We start from the raw sequence: 22,434 nt of genomic DNA on the forward strand, positions 1-22,434 counted from the left end.
CAACGCAGGGCTGTAGGTCTGCCCTCCACTGCACTATATATGCTGCACCAGGACCCGGGATACACAGCAGAGCGGCCAGAATCGTGAGTACATTTTTTGGCACTGTTTTGAGCGCATAAAGTCAGCGCATCTCAGGTGAGTGCGCCGGAAAAAGGGTTGGGAAAATTTGGGCCCTGTGTGCAGAAATGTTTCCTAATTTCATTCCTGAAAAGTCTGGCTCTAATTTTTAGACTAGTCCTAGAATCCCCAACTAGCAGAAATAGTTTCTCTCTATCTACCCTCTCTGTTCCCCTATCTTGAAAACTTTGATCAGATCATTCCTTAACCTTTGAAATTTTAGGGAATACAACCCTAATTTGTGCAATCTCGACGTAACTTAACTCTTGAAGTCTGGGTATCATTCTGGTAAACCAACGCTGCACTCCCTCCAAGGCCAATATATCCATCCTCAAATGTGGTGCCCAGGACTGCTCACAGTACTCCAGGTCTGATCTAACCAGGGTTTTGTATAGCTGCACACATACTCCCTTGTATTCTAGTCCTCTAGATATAAAGGTCAGCATTCCCTTAGGCTTTTTAATTATTTTCTGTATCTGTTCATGACATTTTAATGATCTATGTACCTGGACGACTTAGATGATGGCATAGAAAGCCATATATCCAAATTTGCACACCCCACCACACCCGCTCCGCCACCCAAGTCTCTTTGGACATCCACTGTTTTTAAACTTTTCACCATTTAGAAAGTACCCTGTTCTCTCCTTTTTAGGTCCGAAGTGGATGACCTCACATTTGCTTACATTGAAATCCATTTGCCACAGTTTTGCCCATTCACTTAATCCATCATTATCCCTTTGTAATTTTATGCTTTCATCTACATTGCCTGAAATGCTGCCAATCTTTGTGTCATCGGCAAATTTGGATATATGGCTTTCTATGTCATCATTTAAGTTGTTGATCAATATTGTGAATAATTGATGCCCCAACACAGATCCTGCAGGACATCACTTGTCACATTCTACCAATTTGAGTATCTACCCATCATCCCTACTATCTGACTCAGGGGGAATGGAACTAAGTGGGTAGCTCTTTGAGGACTGGCAGATGCAGGATGGGCCAAATGGCCTCCTGATCTGCTGCAAAGTTCTCAGATTCTCATGAACAATAGCTTTGATGAAAACTGTTTTTCTCTAGCAACTGTCATACCACTTACATTTGATTTAGATATTAAACTAAATAGCGAGCTGCAAATTATCCAAATCGCAAATATAGAGACAAAAGTGGAGAGATTTGGGTGCACTTTTGTGACTCAGGCAGTAAATGCTTTCAAACATTCCCTGAGATAGAGAAAAAAATAATTTCAGTATTCAGATTTGTTTTTCTCCCAGTTTTGTCAATGTCACTTGTTTAATATTTACAAATTGCAATGACACATACCTTGTCAAATTAATGGCTGCATTTTTGAAGAATGCAGTGGCATAAAACTTTTGGATATCTTCAGGAAGCTCAAGACTCATCAAAAGATTCAGGTTGTCCTGGTTGGCTACAAATATCTGTAACTGTAGAAAGCAGATATTAATAGGCATTAGAATTTTCACTTGATTGGCACCTCATCCACCACCTTAAACATTCACTCCCTCCACCACCGGTACACTGTGGCTGCAGTGTGTACCATCTACAAGATGCATAGCAGTAACTCAGCAAAGCATCTTCGGCAGCACCTCCCAAACCTGCGACCTCTACTGCCTAGAAGGAAAAGGGCAGCAAGCACATGGGAGCACCATCAACTCCAAGTTCCCCTCCAAGTCATACACCATCCTGACTTGGAAATATATTGTTGTTCCTTCACCGTTGCTGGGTCAAAATCCTGGAACTCCCCACCTAACAGCACTGTGGGAGTACCTTCACCACACGGACTGTAGCGGTTCAAGAAGGCAGTTAGGTATGGGCAATAAATGCTGGCCTTGCCAGCGACGCCCACATACCATGGACGAAGAAAAAAATGAAGGAACAGTAAGAGACACGCCAACACTCTTCATTCATTTGTAATTTACCCTGTGCAAGGGATAGATGAAGGAAGGAAAATAACTCAAGCTACTCAATAACAATCATACATACTGTTGCATCATCAGTGAGCATAGCCAGGTCATCTGTGCTTGTATAGATCAGAAATTTCCCCAAGTAATTGGCAAACCAAGCGGTAGAATTCAGGGCTGGGTCACTTGCATTATAACATCTTGGTTTGGGACCTAAGTAAATAAATGAACTGCAATTAGAACAGTGTAAAAAAAGACTTTTCTTCAGTACTAGTGGATCTCCCGTGGTGTCCCCACAGAACATCAGTGAATTTTCCTCAGAGTGTATTCGTGATGCTGTTGGTATAGATTTGGGGATCTGCAGGGTCTAGAGCTCATGAAGTTCCATCCAGTGGTAGAAGTGTACGGGCTATGAGAATAACCGACACAGAACGATGAAGACCAAATAAGGAGTGAGTGATGTACACAGCAAATTTAATACATTAAGGATGGATATATTCAGCTACAAATTATATAATTTTTCAAAATTACTAATATACACCAAACACTATATATCTTCAAAAAATTGGTCTTCACTGGCATTTTCATGTTTCTATCCACAGAGCACAGAAATCATGTCAGATTTTAACTTATTTAAGCGTAGAAATTGTGTATATTATTTTCCCTACCTTTTAATAGCAGTGTAAAGTGTTTTTATGCTAACATTAAGGTTTAATGACAAAATGCTACTATAGATTATATGATTTTTCAAAGTTACTGATATGTACCAGGCACTGTATATCTTCAGGAAATTGGTCTTCACTGGCATTTTCATGTTTCTATCCACAGAGCACAGAAATCATGTCAGATTTTAACTTATTTAAGCGTAGAAATTGTGTATATTATTTTCCCTACCTTTTAATGGCAGTGTAAAGTGTTTTTATGCTAACATTAGGGTTTAATGACAAAATGCTACTATTTTTAGATGGTTCAGAAACCCAACATGTTAAAGTTCTTAGCTACCGCCCAAGACAAATTGCTATCCTCAAAAAACGATTTAGTTATTACATTTTTAAAGAAAGTAAATGCAAAAGGGAATGTAGGTGATGAGACCATGAACAAAAAAAACTTTGCCTTTTAAAACTTCAGAACTCTCACCAACATTGAACAAAATACAAACTAAATACCTTTGCGCAGGTAAGTTCGGATGCTGTTGTACAGTTGTTGCTGAGTGTTTGTCGTAAATTCTGAGAACCGTGCATTCAGCGTCCGTATTCTAAATAAAAAATTCAAAAAGTGAGTATTAAACCCTTCAGTGATTATCATGCACCTTTTCCCTGGGGGTAATTTTGACTTTGTGTGATAGTGTAAAATGGACGATATCGGTTCAACTGCCCGTAATGGGAGGCTGAATCGCTATATGGTTTGTTTTACACTGTCAGCCAAAGTCACAATTATCCCCCCTTTGTTTCAATAAATCATCTCAGATAGATGTTCATACACCAGGGGAAATGTTTCTGGCTTTACACTGCCAGCTAGAAGCATCATTTTCCCAACAGTTAAATGAATGGCTAGAAGATTGTGCACAGCCTACCCCTGAATTATGTGATGGGGAGACTCTGTCCAAAGCAAGAAGTTGGAAGATTACTCCAATGATTAATTTTAAACAGATTTTATTTACATTTTCCCTCATTTTTTAATCTCACTTGGTCATTTTTTCCCCTGCAGCCTCCTTTAGCCAGGAGGGCCAGACCAGATCATGGACTTGCTGTTTTACTCCTCTCCCAAAATTGTCTAGCTAGAAGGAGTTTGACTCTGTTCAGCAACACAGTGTGTCAGCCGTGGCTCAGTGGGTAGCACTCTCGCTTCTGAGTCAGAAGATTGTGGCTTTAAGTTCTATTCTAGGGATTTGAGCACAGAAATCTAGCCTGACACTCCAGTGTCATACTGAGGGAGCATTGCACTGTTGGAGGTGCCGTCTTTTGGATGAGACGTTAAACCTGCTCTCAGGTGAACGTAAAAGATTCCATGGCACTATTTTGAAGAAGAGCAGGGGTGATATCCCTGGTGTTCTGCCCAATATTTATCCCTCAATCAACATCAGTAAAACAGATTGTGTTTGCTGTTTGTGGCAGTTTGCTGTGCGCAAATTGGCTGCCTCATTTCCTACATTACAACAGTGACTGCACTTCATTGGCTGTAAAGTGCTTTGGGACGTCTCAAGGTCGTGAAAGGCACCACATACATGCAAGTCTTTCTTTCTTTACAAGTCTGCATTTACGTTTTCTTTGAATGGCAATCAAACAGTATTTCTGTTTGTTTTGATAATTCTGTAATTTATCCTATAATTAATGGCCTTTTCCCTGTCTGGGAACCTACTGCCAGGCCTCTGCCCTATAACTGTGCACTAAATGATGCAGGATGTCTCTGCACTAATTCTCTATGTTTCTCACCAAGTAGTGCTTGGCCTCCACTTGGACACGACCTACAACAGTATGCCCAAGTCATCTTGAAGGGACTCAAGGAGTTGTACTCCCAGCCTACAATTCTATTGGAGCTCCAATACACTGTGCCACTATGCTGTTTCATATTGGGAATGATAGTTGATATGAGAGGTACAACAATCTTTGAAAAGTTGACCAAAACCAGATAAAAAGCACTATTTGGACATCCTTAAAAACAATGATCATTGAATTATGCGGAGATCCAAAGCAAAACAAAAACATTCTTTTCAATCTCTCACTGTAAGTAAATTGTTAAGAACACTGCAAATTAGTTAATATTTCAAATGTTTCAAAGAAGTGGAGCAATACAGAGATACATGATCTGAACGGAGATACTGAACGTACATGATCTGAGCTCCACTGCAGCTCTCATTGGTCAGAATTAATTCAGTCAAGTTTCCATTCAGTTCTGGTATCAGCAGTTGAAGCCTAGTATCAAGCCAGGTCTGGAGCTCAGTTTCATTAGATCGGGAAATAATTGGCTCAGCACGGTTCAGAACTTCACTCAGTAAAGTGGATGCCACCTCTGGGGCCAATGTTACGTTATTCTGGAAAAGTTAACAAACAGAATGAAATGCACCAAGTTCTACCAGATTGAATCATATACATATATGCTCAAATTCACATGTGTGTTCCTCACATAAGGAGATTCCTATGTTTTTAAATTATCACCAATTACCAAGCTGTTCTTCATTTAGCAAGTGCTGGTCTAACTTATTATATACAAGTCTGATTGGAAGTGTTAGAAATTAGGGAAACCTAAAAATATATAGTTATGCAAATGAAACGGTGACGCGAATAATATTGTGTTCAAATGATTGTATTAGAGCTAGGGATAAGTAAGGGGTTAATGTGTAAGTTATGTTTTACTGGAACTGCATAAGTTTTGTTTTCCTGGAAAAAGAGTATGAGGGACTCTAGCCTTGGAAGGACAGGGCTGGATGAGATAAGAGGGATCCAGATGGATTGGCCTTCAAAGTGTATAAACAAGGAAGACATACGAGGGGAAAACACAGGATCCCTGGCGGGTCTTCATCTGTGAGTTTAGACAAAGAACTCAACATGCAATTGGGCACCTTGTTTTAATGGGAACCTCTATAGGTTAAATGGTCCTGTCCATAGTCTATCCTAGGCCCACCCCTAAAAAGAGAATAAAAGCAAGGGCCGAAGAGCAAACGTGGAGGAAGGACCCCGGAGAGTAGAGTTAATGCTGACTTCAGTCTTACACTCTTGGGCAGTTCAAAAAGAGAAAGGAAGAAGAGGAGCTGTTCATGCATGCCAGCTGTCTGTCCAATCGGAGCCTGTACCAGCTACTTGTCACGGTCGTTTGTTTTTGCTATATAACTAATGTGTTGTATTCTGTCCTAAACTCGGATTAAACACAATATATCCAACATATTGGTTTGCACTCGATCCTGATTATTTGAAAGACCAGAGATAAGTAAATCTCAACAGAAGACACTTGAGACAAACTAAAGTGGTTTGTTCATCTGATCCCCGAGACTGGATTGCAGCCTATAATTTGCCGAAGCATTACTGCTCAAAACATTTCAATACTGTTCACACAAGCGTTTCTGTGATTTGAGAAATTCCCTATAGCTCCATGTGATGCAGCGTCGCAAATGATATTGGGGTAGTTTGACACTGAGAATGGATTTTTGTCTATGATTCGTTGAGATATTCCATAAGGGGTTTGGTGATTTATGAGGGACTCATAATGAGGTAGCACAGGATATTGGGTTGGTTGACAAGATCTCATAGAATACAGGGTTACTTTTGGTTGTGCACTATACAAAATTTTTCCTCATCCATTTATTATACCTGTACTAACACTCCTCTGTTTTATTCCTCACAGTATCAGTTGACATTTCCTACCTGTTTTGCCTCAAAGCTGAATATGTCCATGAATTGAGTAATACTATCAGCTGTGATGTTGCTCATAACCTTCCGTACATCATCTGAATCCTTTAGTGTTCCATTGCTAGCAGATAATTGGGCAAGCTGTCTTACAGTCAGCAAATCCACAACATCAATCTGGAACAAAAAGAAAATTATATTCTATTCATACAGAATGAACCTAGAAATATTTAATCAAAAGTTATTCATTGTTCTTAGTTTTAATATTTTCCAAAGCAACTTTATTACCCAGGGAAATATATTGTAAAAAAAATACTTTAAGCGCCTTTGCAAACAGAGGAAGTCTACAATTATAGGATTAATGACTCATTGAAACATTGATTTCAATTGGTATGCCAAGATTTTAAATGAACATAAAAAAATAAAGATAAAGAAATAGCAATGTGCTGCAACACATGTAGGCTGTGATTGTTCAGATCGGGTCGGGAGTGAGGTGGGCGACTTTGTGTGCGAGCTGGAACCTCGCTCCTTTCTTCATCCACCTCTGTCCAAGTGATGTTACGTGGATGGGGCTTGTAAGCCCACCTTGCAAGGTTCCCAGCCGATTAAAAGGAAATGGGTCTGATGATGTCATTTAATGATGCGTCATCAGCTAGTTTCCTTAAAGGGATCATGCCCACAAACTTTTTGACAGTTGTGTTGTCAGTGTTCTGCAGCATCGAGATGCTACAAACACTGTCAAGGACTGCACTTAGGTGCACGGCTGACCCATGCTCTCCCATGACTCCCTCCATATACTTATGGAGGGAGTCACAACACGCAGGTAGGTTCTCTTCCCTTCCCATGGGCGGAAGAGATCTCTCCAGGACACTAATGCAGCCTGATTTCACGTTATACAGGAGAGCACAAGCAGGGGTGTCATCAGGAGGACCTGGCTGCAGTGGTGTAAACCTTTCAACCTCAGTAGATCACGAAACATTACTCAAAAGCCACACTCAACTTCATTCTGCTGTACCACTCATCAGATCCCCATCACACTGCCTTCCCTACCCTTGGGGAGCGGTAATTAAAGGGAATTGTTTTCAGCTAGTGCAACATTTATTATTTGCACCTGTCTGGTGCCTGCGCAAAGTTTTTCATGTTTCACTGGTGCAAGATGTCCAAGCCCTCCACTTTGTGAGAGTGAGTGGGGTTGTAATGGCAGTCACGCAGGTTGCCTTGCAAAACAGAACTGATGACAAATAGCTTAATTGCAGAATCATTGGCCCTTCCCTTTAAGCGAGGGAAACAGCCTCTGATGCAGTTACCAATGCACTCGAAATTGTTTAGAGTTCATGCCGCTCTCAGACTTTAGCGCCCTAAAAGTGGTTAGCGTTTGATTTAGTGCTCCACTTCCCTTTTAGAGCACTAAAATTGAATATTGCTGGAGGAATGATTAACGCCTGGCGCTAACTTTTTCAACTTTTCAAAATCTTCAGTAACTCAGAATAAAGTATTTTCCTAAACTTCCCACTAAATGTTCCATACCTTTCTAAATGTATCTGAATAGTTTTTTTCACTTGAATTAATAGATGTCAGTAATATTTTATTTTGCTAGTGTCTTTACATATTGTTTTGCACAGTATAATCTAACTAAAATCATTTATATTTCCTTAGCTGATCTAAATAACTTACTCCCGTGAAGTTACTGTTCAGAGATACTAGCTTGCTGTATTGAGCTTGTGACCGGAATCTGCCCAAGTTCTTGAGTATCCAATCTCGGCTGTCAATAGTATTCACAGTGCATGCAGAACCTACAAATGGAAGGTGGACCAGTGTTACCACACCACAAAAGTAACTCTTTACACTTTATACAGTAGTGAAGAAGCTCACAACTCTGCAGAATAATAAAATAATGAATACTGTAGTTCGGCGCCCTAGAAAACAAATGCCCAAATTCCCCTTTCATATCTGGGCTACATCAACAATAGGGTGCTTACTTCCTACACTCGCAGGAAGTTAAGGAGTCTTTTGTGCCATTAAAGTCATCTAAGCAAATTCCTTCCCTATCTCCCCCACCTCACCTTCACCAGCAGGCGTGCTAGAAAACTGGGTGTTAGGGAAAGAGCCATGTTGTTTGAGATCTGTGCATTGTAAAAATGTTTATCAAGGAAAAGGAATGTCACACAAATATGAGCAACTGGTCAGAGATGTTCAAATACAGAAAGCTTTACTTTCTTAAAAACACTCCCAAACCATTAAGACAGGAGCCTGCAAGAGCTTCAATTTGTTGCGCGGACTATGGCCTTGCATTTTGTATTCAATCTTTCCCTGGCATCCTGAAAATACAAGAATTCACTGCATAGTAAAGTACAACTGTAATTTGGCAAGTAGGTGTAAAAATGACGTTAATGGCCGATTCTGTATTGGTTTTCAACAGCATTGTATAAAATCAGACCGTAAGTGTGCATTTTTGCATCAAGATTCAATATATTATGTAATATTTTCACATTCAGTGAATTATGAAATGGTTTCCTCAACCTCTAGTTTTACTTCATATTATTCCACAATTAAAATTTACAGAAAATAATTTTGGGTTGTTGCAGTTCTGAAAACTTGCTTTCAAAATTACTTTCCCTGTTCATTATGTGTCTGGTCTTTGAGGGTCTAAGGTGAAGTAATGTTACGGATATTAAGAGTTATATTTTCCTTGGACCTCCAGAGGTCACTTTAACTGCTTGAATATTGCAATATAACTCTATATAATTACACATAAATAAATTTTGTGATCTGTGCAAAATCATAGAAATTATGTCAAACAACAAAACGTCAGCACCATCTCTTCAAAGCAAGGTCTGCAACATTAGAAATTCAGGCTAGAAATTCGTCTCAGGCAGTGTTGCAGAGACAATTTCTGGGCCACATTCTCTTAACAGAAAACTCAGCAAAATGATTTTAAATTACATTCATCTTTAATTAAACATTTTAATCTCATAGCCTATCTCTTTTAAACTTAGGAATTCTCACATGCACTCTGCAAAATTCAGCTCTGGTACTTAAAATACTTAGCCCATGTCCTCTATGTTGAGTCAGCATATGGGAGACGTTACATGACTTGTAAAAATTGAAGGTCGCTAAATTTATTAATTTAATAGGTACAAGCATTAAACATTTAATGGTCCAAAACAGCAATTGCTTTACTTTTTTAAACGCCTGTTTATTGTGTATTTAACTATACATCTTTCCTGAAATATCAAGTTAGAAGATAATACTTTAATAGAACAAGAGTAGTCAGTTATATCCAAGCACTGAAAGCATTTAATGGTGCTTGGGTGCAAATCTAATAATGTTGAACCAATTTATTTTCTGAGAAAAAATGAAAGTTGTGTCTAATTTTGTTTTTCAGCTAGTAGGCCACAATTAAAAGACCTGGAGTGTCGAGATAAAAAACTAACGGTTGGAATTTACGCGAGGTGGCTTCCGATTTGTCCACTGTGACCTCGGTGGAAACCGTGGAGAAACAGCAAAAATTGCTGTAAAATGACTATAAGGTGTACCATCATCCTTTCAGAGGGTGCTATTTTAAAAGAAAAAAATTATTCTTTCATATGTTCCACCTTTGGCAAGGCCAGGTACGCATTTAAATGTATTCTTTATTCATTTTCAATTTTGGCAGAACCATTAACAAGACTGGTTCCAATATTGGCCAGTGTTTCCAGAACTTTTTGTTTATCATCATGAAATTATATACTGTCATTGCTGATATTGTATAAGATGATAACTGGACATTGCCCAATTGCAATTTATTACTGTTACCGGTTAAACCTCCCTTATCCAGAACCACCCCTCATCCAGAACCATTCCCGGCCACCAGGTGGCGCATGAAAAAATTGAAGTCCTTCCTCGCTGGTCTGACCCCGCGATCCACTCCCGCGATCTCTCTGCCGCATTCCCTGCCCCAAGCCAGCCAGACAGCCCCGATATCCCCTTGCTCAGTTCCTGTACTATCCAATTTACTGTGACCACCCCTCATCCAGAAAAATCCCTTATCCAGTGATCCGGATAAGAGAGGTTCAACCTGTACTATATTTGATGTCTGCACATTACCTGATGAATTGAGTTGGTTGGAGAGGTATTTTGATGCCCATTTGTATATGTCACTAATCTGCGACAACGTTAAGCTTGGGTAAACATTGTCTAGTCCTTTAATTCTGCATGGATTAGAAGAAAAAATTGATTGCACAACTTTGTAAGAAGTTCAGTCGCATTTTGCATGAAAAATGTAACAGTAATAGACTACAGCCTTTTTTTAAAACTTTGTCAGAAATATTGGGGAAGATTTTCTCTGTTCACTATTTGCAGAGAAATTATAAAATTGGGCCGAAAGAATGTGTTTGTAACTGTGATATAGTGAGCATTGGAAATCTCCCCTCAGTGAGGTGTCAGAAATGTCATTTGTTTATATACATTACTTCAATTCTATTTACAACATTGTACAGTAGAAATATAGACCAAATCATTTTTTGGAATAATTATGGCAAATACATGTGTACTTTGGAACTGGTAGCAACTATTAAGTGTGTAACGGTGACTAGATTTCCAAATAAATACACATTATGAAAAAAATAGATTGGCCCCTCCATTCTCCACAATCACTTTTTTTGTAAAGTTAAAGCCCTTTGGCCTCTGTTCTCTTTATCAATCCTGTACATAGACTGTGCACTCACATGCCTCTGTTTGATTCACAGCTTATGTTAATAGGTATGAAGGCGAGCTCGCGTTGTCGAATACTAGGTAGCAGAAGCAGTAAATTGGACTGGAACCAGTCAGCATAGTCTGCACTTTTAAATATTGGAAACTGGGGTCTCAGCTGCAGCACGATCTGCCTCAGCATCACGTCCCTTACTGCCGTGTTTCGAATAACCAGAATACCCATCTGAAACAAAATGAAATTTCATGAAAAATTATTATGACATCTTAACACCAAAATCTAATAATAGATTTATTGCACTTTTGAATCCATTCAGAGATTACCATGCATATATTTTTTTTTTACATACAATTGCACATCTAAAAATGGCAGCCTTTTTGCAATAGGTTTTAAATGGATTTTGCAAGAACATTTCAGTCAAGGACAATGTTTTTTCTTTTTTTCTTGCAATATCTGTACAATGGCTTACGTACAACTGAAAAAAGATGAGGATACATTGCAGTGTCGCTATCTTCCACTAAGCTTTCTAAATGGGAAGATGATCAACTTGATGGCCAACAGTTTAACCTTAATTCTGAAAGGTTGTCAGTGACTTTTTAAGTTTTACTATTGTAAATTTTCCATGGCTTTTAAACACATTGGTCTGGCAAAGGGACGGCGCTCGCCACTGACCTCAAAGTAGGTAAGCTGAAATATCATAAACAAACTTAAAAAAAAAGTAAAATAAAAATTCATTTTTATTATTTTAAATATCTATGGAATTTTATCATAGAATGGAGGAAATGAGACTCCAGATTTATAAAATTACTTTTTCAGGGCCAGAGAGGCTGTTCATCAGTAATAATGACTTAATACACTGTTTAAAAACTCAGTTACACCTCATTTAACAAGACTTAACTTTTTCAATGGTTTTAACAGTGAGAACAGGACATAAAAATTTGAAGTTGACATCAAATCAGTGATTTCTAATGATTCCATCTACGCAGACTGAAGCAGCGCACCTTGAGGAGGACCAGACACCTCAAAACGCTGGAGAAGTACCACCAGCGCTGCCTCTGCAAGATCCTGCAAATCCATTGGCAGGATAGATGCACTAATGTCAGTGTTCTCGCTCAGGCCAACATCCCCAACATCGAAGCATTGACCACACTCAATCAGCTCTGTTGGGCAGGCCACATCATCTGCTGCCCAACACAAAGCAAGCGCTCTATGCAGAGCTTGCCTTTGGGTGTCTATGAGTGACCTGTAATCCTGAATCTTAGTGGTGTCAGAAGTGGGATTCACACTGTTGGAAATTGTAAGGTTCCGGCTAGCGGTGGGCCGGCGGACTTGGTCCTTAGACTGAGTATTGCCTTATAAATCCTAAGACCCTTTGGGTATCTAAGTGACCTGTAATCTTGAATCTTTCAGGTTGTGGTTGGCTACTAAATCTAGACGTGATATTAAAGATGCAGTCTGACCAGAGCATTGGTCACAACTTCCTCTGACTCGTATTCTATTGATTTGGTTATATAGCTCAACATTTTTTGTTTTGTTGATTGCTGCTGTGCATTAGTTGGACACGTTAAGGGGCGAATCTAAGTATCTAGACACCTAGGTATCTTTCGGCTTTATTCTTAGCTATTTCATTCATGTATGTTGCCCATTTTCCCTTCCTGTGTGCAGTACTTCATGTTTGTTTGCATTAAATTTCATCTATCGTTTTATTTTTATCCACTTGCAAACACTATTGATCCCAACACCGAGCCCTGGGATACTCAGTACTTCCCCCCCCCTGCCGCACCTCAACACAATTCCTCTAAAGAGTACTCATTTTCTACTGTTCAGCTAGATTCTTATCCATTCCCAGGATTTATTGTGCAGCGGAAATTGGTAGAGGAAGAAAATTTGAAGTATGGAACAAATGTACTTATAAATCCGAACAATCCTCATGGCTACATTTTTCATTCTGCTAAAAGTGTTGCTCTTTCTTTGAATACAATATTTACATTAAGGTAACCTTCAGTGTATTAAGATTGCTTAATGGAAGAGAAATTTGGCATTAGGAGTACCAGCGGGACAAGGGTTAAAGTGCTGGTTCCTGCACCGACCCATAAGGAGGTAAAAGGTCTCTCATTCGGCCTTGCATATTTCAGTACCAAGGCTCCAGAAGTTATTAATTCAATATGTACCAGGACATTAGATAATATTCCGACAGGATAGGATGTGAGAACCTAAACAGACATTGATAAGACCTTGCGAAAAGACTCTAAACAGACTTTTAGGCGCTGCGTACGATCAGCAAATTCTAACCCAATGAGGTCATCCCAGTTAAGGTCGAAAAGTTGCCTTGAGATCTTGGTACGTCAATCCAAAATATTACTAATAAGGTAACCCAATTAGAGATCGAGGGAGGTTGTACCAGGGGGCGAAGGGATCTATGAAATGTATAAAAGTTGTATGATTGTGCTGTTCGAAGAGCATCTCCATCACAGGCGGCTGTGATGAGAGGTGTTCCTGGACATTCGTAATTAAAGATCGTTCTACCTTGCCATCCGTCACTGTCTGCTAACTTCGAGAACTGCTACGCGGGTTGGGGCGAGCGTCGACCCTCTATATCAGGGGGCCCGCTCATGGGAAGAGAAGCCTTCCCAATTTTCCCCATACAATTAACATGTTAACGGAAAACCACTTGGAGAAAAGCACAAATTCTTTTTAATATGAAGCGTTACAAATCTGAAGAAATTTAGAACTGCATTTACAATGTTATAGAAAATTTGCATTTTGAAAATTACAATAGGAATTCAATACGCCCAATATTAAATTAACATTTTACAGGTATCCATAAAAAAAATGAGCTGAAGCAACTGGAGTGTCACAAAACCCAATCATTCACTAATGTTCTTTAGGGAAGGAAACCTGTCTAGTTTCTAGGAGACTCCAGTCCCACGCCAATGTGTTTGATTCTCAACTGTCCTCTCAAGTGGTCTAGCAAGCCACTCAGTTGTATCAGGGCAATTAGGGATGGTCAATAAATGCCAGCCTTGCCAGCAACACCGACTTCCCGAAAATGACTTATAAACAAAAACATTTGCTAACTTACCTTTTGTGTGTCATTGACAAAATGGTTCATGTAGGTCTTCAGTTCACTGAAGTTTCTGCTTGTGAGTGTACCAAGGATCTTGTTGATGTTACTCATATTGCTCAAAGCATCTGAGTTCACAGTCAGTTCAGACAGTTGTCTCGGAGTTAATAAGTCCAGCACGTCAAACTAAAAAAAATTGAAGTTGTTAAAGTGAAGCATTAGTGAAATAAGCACGAGAGGGCAATGCTTTCCATCAGTACCATATATATCTGATATACTGTACCATATGATAATGGCCTATCATTGCTTCAATTCAAGCACCCATTTATTTTGCTCTGTTGACTTCATGAGTGTGACTATACAAGAAAAACATTTTGCCTGATATGGAAAGTGTTATGCAGCTCCCACTAGTATGTGTCACTGGTGGGGGAATTAATAAATGGCAACAAAAAGATTAAGAGGCTTCTATTATTCTACTGAATCTCACCGAAATAAGTTTCGGCCCATCCTCCTCCAATTCTGGATCTTTCTCATTCTACAATAATGGTTTAATGTCACATTATCACATGGTAATCAGTGTCAATGTCAACAATGGCTCCAATGTAGAGGCCCACAATGTATTTTATGTTATTCCAGTTTTATCATGTCAGTTCACTCATCCTATTTACAGTGATCCTTTTGATTATAATATTCCAAGTTTGCACATGCACAGCTGCCTAATGTTAAGATGTAACTCAATAAGTATACAGCTTATATTGGACGTTCATTAGAGCACCAATATGCTACATCAGAGAATGATGGGACATAGATCCACATCCACAGTGCCCCACCTGTAGAAGAAGCTAGGCACTTCACCAAAGGAGGGAGACTCACCCGGTCTTTCCCACGCTTCTTAGTAATCAATTTCAGAGTCATGGGCCACAATGGCCTTTTCAGGCTCTGTTCCTATCCTATTCTGTTTAGAATCTTTCAATTAAAAAGAAATCTTGATGGTAACCACATTGGTACAGGAGAATGCAAAAGGCACTCATGTAGTGGACGGGTGGAAATCTTTGAAAAAGGACTGGCATTCCTCTTTGTGATTTTCTAGTTAGATTGTTAGAACTACGTCTCACACTGTGTGGAGGATGACTTCTTTCAAAGAACATAGACCACTTCAGCAAATGGTGAAGAATCTATCTGGATCCTTATAATGATAGAAATGGCACAACAAATAGGTGACTTTATGGGATAACTTTATCACATCAAACTATCAAACTTATTGATAAAAAAAGCCAGGCTGATAACTTCAGTCTTGCAGTAGTTGATCAGGAATATTATTTGCAATTTTTTTAAAAAGTCAAAAAACCTTACTTAGCACCCCAATTTAAAAAAAACCAGATTCAATAACTTACTCCACTGAAATTGGAATTCAGCCTGGTTAAATCATCTATCTGAACAAGGTGACTGAACATTCCCCAGTTCATCAGTAGCCAGTCTCTGGATCCATTCGAGTTACTGATACAACCAGCACCTGTAGGTAAAGGACGAAGAAGGTTAGCTATGTGCACTAGATATTTCCCAATGTTTTATCAGGAATATTGTGTCGATACAGAATAACATACGACTTCTTGTTTTTAGTTCACAGTGCTTCAATCAACAGAGTATTTTACAATAGAAGCAAGTATGAGTTGTGATTGAACTTGCAGCTTAAGGTTGTCACCATTGAGTCCTTCAAACAAGCTGAGTGCCTGTTCTCAATTGCATCATATTCACAGACATGATTAAGCAGATTACTGGGTTACCATTGTGAGAAATATGGCTAGGTATTTTCTATCCATTACATTTATTTCATGGGCAAAGTTATTGTAGAAATCTGATTTTGTGGGATAAATGGAGAAATTTCTAGCCAATAAAGTCTGATGGTTTAGAGCAATGCTAGAGGCAGCTGCAATGAGGCTGTTAGTATATTATTGTTTCTGAAATATAATCTGGTAAAAAAGGTGTTATGGTGCAGTTTCATTTCAAATCTCCATAGGTTCTTATATGTCAACTGCACATACGGTTTTGACAGCGACAAATTACATCAGTTTCTGAAGTTATCTACAATACACTGATGGGAAATGCTCAACAGTAGTCATGATATGTAAATGAATTTATTTTTTATTGCTGAGAAATCAAAGCAAGGTGACCAAGGTGCAAAGTGAAGATAACAACCAAGGCTGTAGAGGTAAGGTGAGGTAAATTAGGAAGTAGTGATTAGATGATGCATAGCTAGGGTTTTAAATGTCTGAAAAATGTAGAAGAAACATGGGTCCTGAGAAGGTGTCAGCGAGATGAATATCAATTTCATTAGAATGAGGATATAGGAAGGAAAAAAACTGTGTAAGATGGTACATTCAGAACTTAGTAAGAATAAGAGAGGAAAACTTAGGAGAGCACTGACCATATTAAGACTGATAAAGTGAAAAGAAATTGAAAGAAAGTCACAGCAGAGAAAGGTCAGAAGTTGGAGACTAAAGATGAGTGAGAAATCATCTCTGAGATGACAAGCTACTTCTGGTATCCGGTCCAGGAATGTGATAGAGATGTTATAAGGGCCTCCCCAAATGTGGGAAAAGTATTCAAATTTGAAACAGACTTAGGCTTCATAGAAACCGAGGTTGTTGAGGAAAAGAAGCATTAGTGCTAAATCCCAATCTGGTCGAAGCCAAGGCCCGCCCAAGTGCCACCCAAAGGACCGCTTATGGCCACCGAGAGACCGGGCGGTACTTTGCCAGGAAGATTCCACTAAAAAAGGTGGCAGTACCGCCTGGCGGCAAAATAACGACGTATGCCATCAAATGGGAGACAGCGGGTGGGAGCTCTCAATCGCGGTGGCAAAGGCTCTTGCCGCCCAAGTGCCGCCAAGGATGGAGTCAGGCCCAAGGTGGAAGACCTGAAAATAAAAATCATTATAAAAAAAAACCACCGGAACACCTTTAGGGGACCCCATCCAGGTAAGTCGCTGTAAAAAAAGAATTTTAAAGATGTTCACTAACCTTTTTTTTTGCAGGTCTTCGTACTTACCGTTGGGATTAAGATCTGCCTCCGCGCAGCGGTCCTTCCCCACTGCTGACGCCGCCTCCCGCCCGCACCAATCTGGCAGTTCGGTGGGCGGGAGGCCACTTGCACTACTTGGCCGCCAGTAACTGTCAGCGGGTGATTACCGGTGGCACTCCCCTCCCGCCCGCTCCAGCCCAAATGGAAACTGGCACAGAGGGCCGACTGGAGGCAAAACTCGGCGGCAGTTGGCAGTAAGGCCACCAATATCGGGGCCGAAGTCCCTGAAATTCCATGGGGCTTCCTCTAGTCTCCTGCTGTAACTCTGGTGGCAGACCATTGGAACCCCCAGGGGAAACAGCAGAGGCCTGGCATAACAAGGGTTACACTGGATATCTGCTATTTCCCCAGGGGTTCCACCGTTCTCCTACTGAAGTTGTGGCAGGCAATCCCACCACACTGGAATTTCAGGGCCAGAGGTTCTTGGAGGTAGTACAAGAGTTCCATCTGAGGTCAGATGTGATAGCGAGACCACGCATATCCATAGATGAAGGAGGATAAGGTGGAGTCATTAAAGTAAACAGGTGGGCGCCATTAGTTAGACTTGAGAGACACAAAGAAACTTTGGCCTGGAAATTCTGGCCTCCCTGGGTCCGTACTGTTTACGGACGGACCCGGGAAGGCATTGCAAAAGCCGTTTTTTAGTGCACAATGCACATGCGCTGAAAACCAGCTTTTCCGATCTGTCAAGCTGGAGCTTGACAGATCTTCCGTATCTCAGGAACGAGGAAATTTTTGCAAGGACAAGATTTACCCATATCTTGCCCAGCAAATGTTCTCAAAATTCTTGCGCTGATAAAAGCAGGCGCATAGCCTACTTTTACTGGCGTAAGAGTTTAAAAACATACAAAAATATAATTAAATTAAATTAAAAAAACACATTTTTAAAAACCCTGTCCACTACGCTACATTTATTTTTAACCATAATTTAAAAAGTTTTAAAAACTCAAATGTTTTTCTCTCTAAGATATTTTAATTTTAATTATGTGAGGTGTGTTTTTTATTTTTTATTACATGTGTTTAGTATCTTTGTTTTTTTTCTCATTAACAGCAATGAGAACTCGTAGATACGGAGTTCTCATTGCTATTAATGAGAAAGCTGTGGAATACTGTACCTGATTGGCTGAGCAGTCACTGCATCTTCTGCGTGGGAACCTGGAGGACAGGAGCGCGCTTCGTAGCACGGGAAGAGAAGGCCTCCCCACCAGAATCGCAGGCTCCTCCCGGACTACCAGGTAAATTCATAGAAATGTTTTAGGTTGGAGGCAATTGCCCGCGGGAAGCCTCCGACTGGAATTTCAGCCCCTAATGCTTTTGAAAAATTATAAGGAAACCTTATTTGCCACTGACATAGGATTAATAGACGTATAAAATATGTCAGACCATGGAAACAAACAATAACAGTTTAATTTTATTGCAGTATTACAGTAGCAACCTAACTAGATGTAAATCTAGTTTTCTCCCTGGTTTGCAAATGCCTTTCTAGCTTACCTGTGGTATTGAGGTATTTAAGGATCCACACTTTTAGCACAGTCTCTCTTGTTGCCTGCGGCATCTCTCTGAATCCATTATTGAGTCCTTTTATGCTAATATGGAAAAAACATTTATAATATTAGTTAGATCTATAGTATCCATCCATCTAATAGGGAAGGATCCCCAAATTATTGTCTAAGTATGCTCGACAATCAGGGCAATCTGCTACTGAAACTTGAATAGAGCATCGCACTGCAATGATACCCCTCAACAATTAGAAAGAAAGAGCTTTCATGTCCTAACAACATCCCAAAGTGTCTCAAAGCCATTAAGTGTTCTTCAGTTACTCCAATGACTGAAGAACCCCTGAATGTTAATGCTACTGGAGACATAAGCTTCTCTCTAATTGTCTGGAGTTGCTCATCTCGACACTGGGAACTGAAAGCTTATTACATTCTCCCAATTTAGGGCTTTAATGTGTTCGGGATGGTATTTACATCGCAAGTACTTGCCGTTTTTTTTATTCAGGCGATGTTTAGAGTTGGTTTCACTGAGTGCAGCCAGCGTTGGACCTAGGTGCTTCAGGGTAAACCTATGTTGTAGCAAGGATCTGAAACAGGCATTGGGCCACTTTTTGCATATGCAAATGGCCTAACATTTGCTTTAGGCCTGGGTAAAGGACGCCTCTTGTTTGTCCTTACCCAATAAGGTGGGTGGTGCATTTCTTGCCCGCCATATTGGGGTCATGTAGCATATGGAAAATAGGTGCTGTGCAACCCAGAACCCAGTTTCTCGGTCAAAATGGTCAATACCCTGATTTATGGCGAGGAGTGGGGGGTGGGGGGAGGAGCAATTTTCAATTGCCTACCACCCATTTCTCTCCTGAGGAATGGACAGTTGAAAATCGGAGGTGTTTGGGGGGGGGGGGGGGGGGGGAGCGTTGGAGGGGATGGAAATCTCTGCGCCCCATTGACACCCTGATGTCATTTTCAGGTGGGCCTATAAATGGGCTACCAGCTTGCCCACTTGAAACTGGCGTAAAGCTGCTTAAATATGTAAATCAGAGTCCTATCCTGGTTGTAAGGTTTTGATTACAAATTTCAGGCACAAAAAGGCAGAGTGTGTACCATGCACTCCACCAATTTGTGCCAGGCATTGAGCGACCTAACCACGACCGTTAAACGAATTGGTAGAGGCCGCTCAAAAAAAGGGGCAAAGAAATGTTTTATTTTTATGGGACCAGGGGAGCAGGAGTGCTCCACCACAAGGCCCGACCAGCTAGCCAGTTCAGCATTGTAACCGGTTGATTTCCCACCCTCATCAACTGGTGAGCTGCAGTGGGCTGACAATTTGTCACCCACAAGCGCCAAGTAGTCGCCGAGGTATTTAAATGAAGCCCAACTCCGCCAACTTTCCACCTGTTTTGAGCAGAATGTAAATTTCCTCCCCAAGGTAACCACATTGCAAGGTGAAATATGGAACTCATTTTTTTCCACCTTCCTTTTATCTCTTTTGTTCTGAAGGCAGTGATTTATGCTGGGTTGAAGTTCCATGGGCAAAAATAACTCACTGACATCACATCTTTCGGCCCAATTTGGCTAATGTTATATATTATAAAGGTACAACTAGATCTTCAGGCGATTCAATCATGGAAACCTAGCTCAACCATGTCAACGAAAGGCTAGACAGTGAGCAACAGCATGCTGTTTGATCGCTGCAGCCAGCGCATGTAATCACACATACAACATTTCTGCATGAGACACTAGTTATAGGTCAGCAACACAAACCCTGCCAGGTTTTTCCATTTCCTAGCCAGTGTACACCACCTGGGCTCAGGTGGACAAGCTTAGCACGGGTCACAGATCAAACCTGGGATCTTGTTGGTCCAAATGGCTCAATATTAGATCTTATGCTTCACTTACCCACTGAGCCATCGGGGAAGGACGGTACTCAATATTCAAATAATAATTGTAAATGTTTAACAGTTTTATTTACAGAGCTGAAGCCTTTCAGTATATCTGCAACCTATATAATACTGAGTGTTAATTGAAGACACTAGATTTTCTGCCTATTCATAGTCTATCATGGAAACCTAGCCCAAGCATGTCAATGAAAGCACCTTTTCAGGAATTTCCAATATACCAACTGTACATTCTCACAACATCTTATTGGTTTTTGAGTGACAAGGGTGAACACACTGAGGAACATTGTTAGCCCTTGTTGTTATTGACTATAATCTGCTGTATAGGATAGTGAAAGAGAGTCATATACTTACACTGCTTGGTATCCTTCACAGGTTGTGTTTCTGATCAGAAGACAATTCAACACTGACTGGGAAATGCCAGCAATGAACGGCCTAAATCGCTCCTGGAACCATTTTGCCAGGAAAGCTGGACTAGTTAAGTTTTCATTGGTCTTCACAATCTCCCACAGGACATTCATGAACGTGATCTTTGTCATCAGAGGAATTGGTGATGTGTTCAGAGTCTGAAATAAACCATGATGTGTGTTTAAACTCAGTGAGTAAAGAGATTCCACTGCAGGCATAAGACATTTCCCTTCATTTCAGAACCAAAAAAATGACAATTCATAATATCACAGTAGAACCAGAAAAGTGTAATTAACAAAATATTTCCTCATCTCTTTCTCTGATCAATCTGAAAAAACACACACGTTAATTTTATTGTTAATGTAGAAATAGCACCGCAACTCTCAAACAATTAATACTTTCAAAATGAAAGGTGACATTATTTCACCCTGTGATAAGGAATGTTAGTTCTAGAGTGGTATTTGACAAGCTACAGTGGAGAACACTGAAATACAGTGAAAGTTCAGTAAGTATTGCTGATTTTCATTATTTGTGTGTAGTCTGAAGTATATGTAGATTTTAAAGGAAGTCTAACTTAATAAATTATAAATGGTCATAAATATAAAAATGCTAAAGGTTTGGTAAATATGTTTATTGTTTACTGACCAGTCTACGAATGTCCAGATACAGAATCTCAAGATTCTAACTCCAATTTTAAAATTTTCAGTTGTCCAATATTGGACTCATGGAATAAAAATAGAAACGTTGGCATTGTAATGATGACTTGCCCTCAAATATCTTTTAAAGATATGAGAATAACAATTTATATCATTTTCTTTGTAAGTTGTTACATATAAAGTTTAATTATTATTTACATTGTTGTTGAATTTATCCAGTGCCTTGTTCAGGATGGTTTTGTCAAGCTTCTGAACAAATACACCCAGTGCAGTTCCATCTGGCCCATTCAGAGCCTTTGTGGTAGTAAAACAATGAAATATGGTAGTGAAGTGATCACTGGTTAGACCTTCCAGCAGTTGATTACTCTGCAAAATAAATCATTTAAAAACACATTTGGTTAATACATCCCAATATATTTCATTGATCTAAAATATCACAAATTATACAACTCTCCCTTGATGATCAATGGATTCAGCAGTATACGGTGCTAGAAAACAGAAAATAAACTAACATAAAACAGCATATTGCTAATCTCTAATTCATTAAATGTGAAATCTTCTGGGATGTTTCTGAGTAACGTGATGAGGTGATATATCAATTCAACTTTTCTCCTCCTTTATTCCTCAATATTATACAATTTTAGTGTCAGGGTCATGTGGATCTTTTAAATTTGGGTGAAGTCACAGTGAGCTTGATTTGCAATAAGAGCACCGCCCACATTACCAATCTCAGTCCCTGTTAGACTCTGGAGACAGGATTCACCC

General features: G+C 39.8%; 1 protein-coding gene across 1 annotated transcript in view; it reads right to left on the minus strand.

Moving 5' to 3' along the window:
• The window catches only part of LOC139281630 (uncharacterized), a 204,155-nt gene that overhangs the window by 44,394 nt on the left and 137,327 nt on the right, over positions 1-22,434 (minus strand). The window contains exons 88-100 of the mRNA XM_070901774.1: positions 21,868-22,035; positions 20,960-21,171; positions 18,703-18,797; positions 15,525-15,643; positions 14,149-14,316; positions 11,083-11,291; positions 10,463-10,566; positions 8,051-8,169; positions 6,395-6,553; positions 4,865-5,067; positions 3,203-3,291; positions 2,119-2,249; positions 1,438-1,559 (exon numbers count right to left, since the gene is read on the minus strand). Coding sequence (XP_070757875.1) covers positions 1,438-1,559; positions 2,119-2,249; positions 3,203-3,291; positions 4,865-5,067; positions 6,395-6,553; positions 8,051-8,169; positions 10,463-10,566; positions 11,083-11,291; positions 14,149-14,316; positions 15,525-15,643; positions 18,703-18,797; positions 20,960-21,171; positions 21,868-22,035 — 1,898 coding nt within the window. The remainder of the gene's footprint in view (positions 1-1,437; positions 1,560-2,118; positions 2,250-3,202; positions 3,292-4,864; positions 5,068-6,394; positions 6,554-8,050; positions 8,170-10,462; positions 10,567-11,082; positions 11,292-14,148; positions 14,317-15,524; positions 15,644-18,702; positions 18,798-20,959; positions 21,172-21,867; positions 22,036-22,434) is intronic.

This window comes from Pristiophorus japonicus, chromosome 15, assembly GCF_044704955.1.
Source record: "Pristiophorus japonicus isolate sPriJap1 chromosome 15, sPriJap1.hap1, whole genome shotgun sequence".
In the NCBI taxonomy this organism is placed as follows: Eukaryota; Metazoa; Chordata; class Chondrichthyes; family Pristiophoridae; genus Pristiophorus; species Pristiophorus japonicus.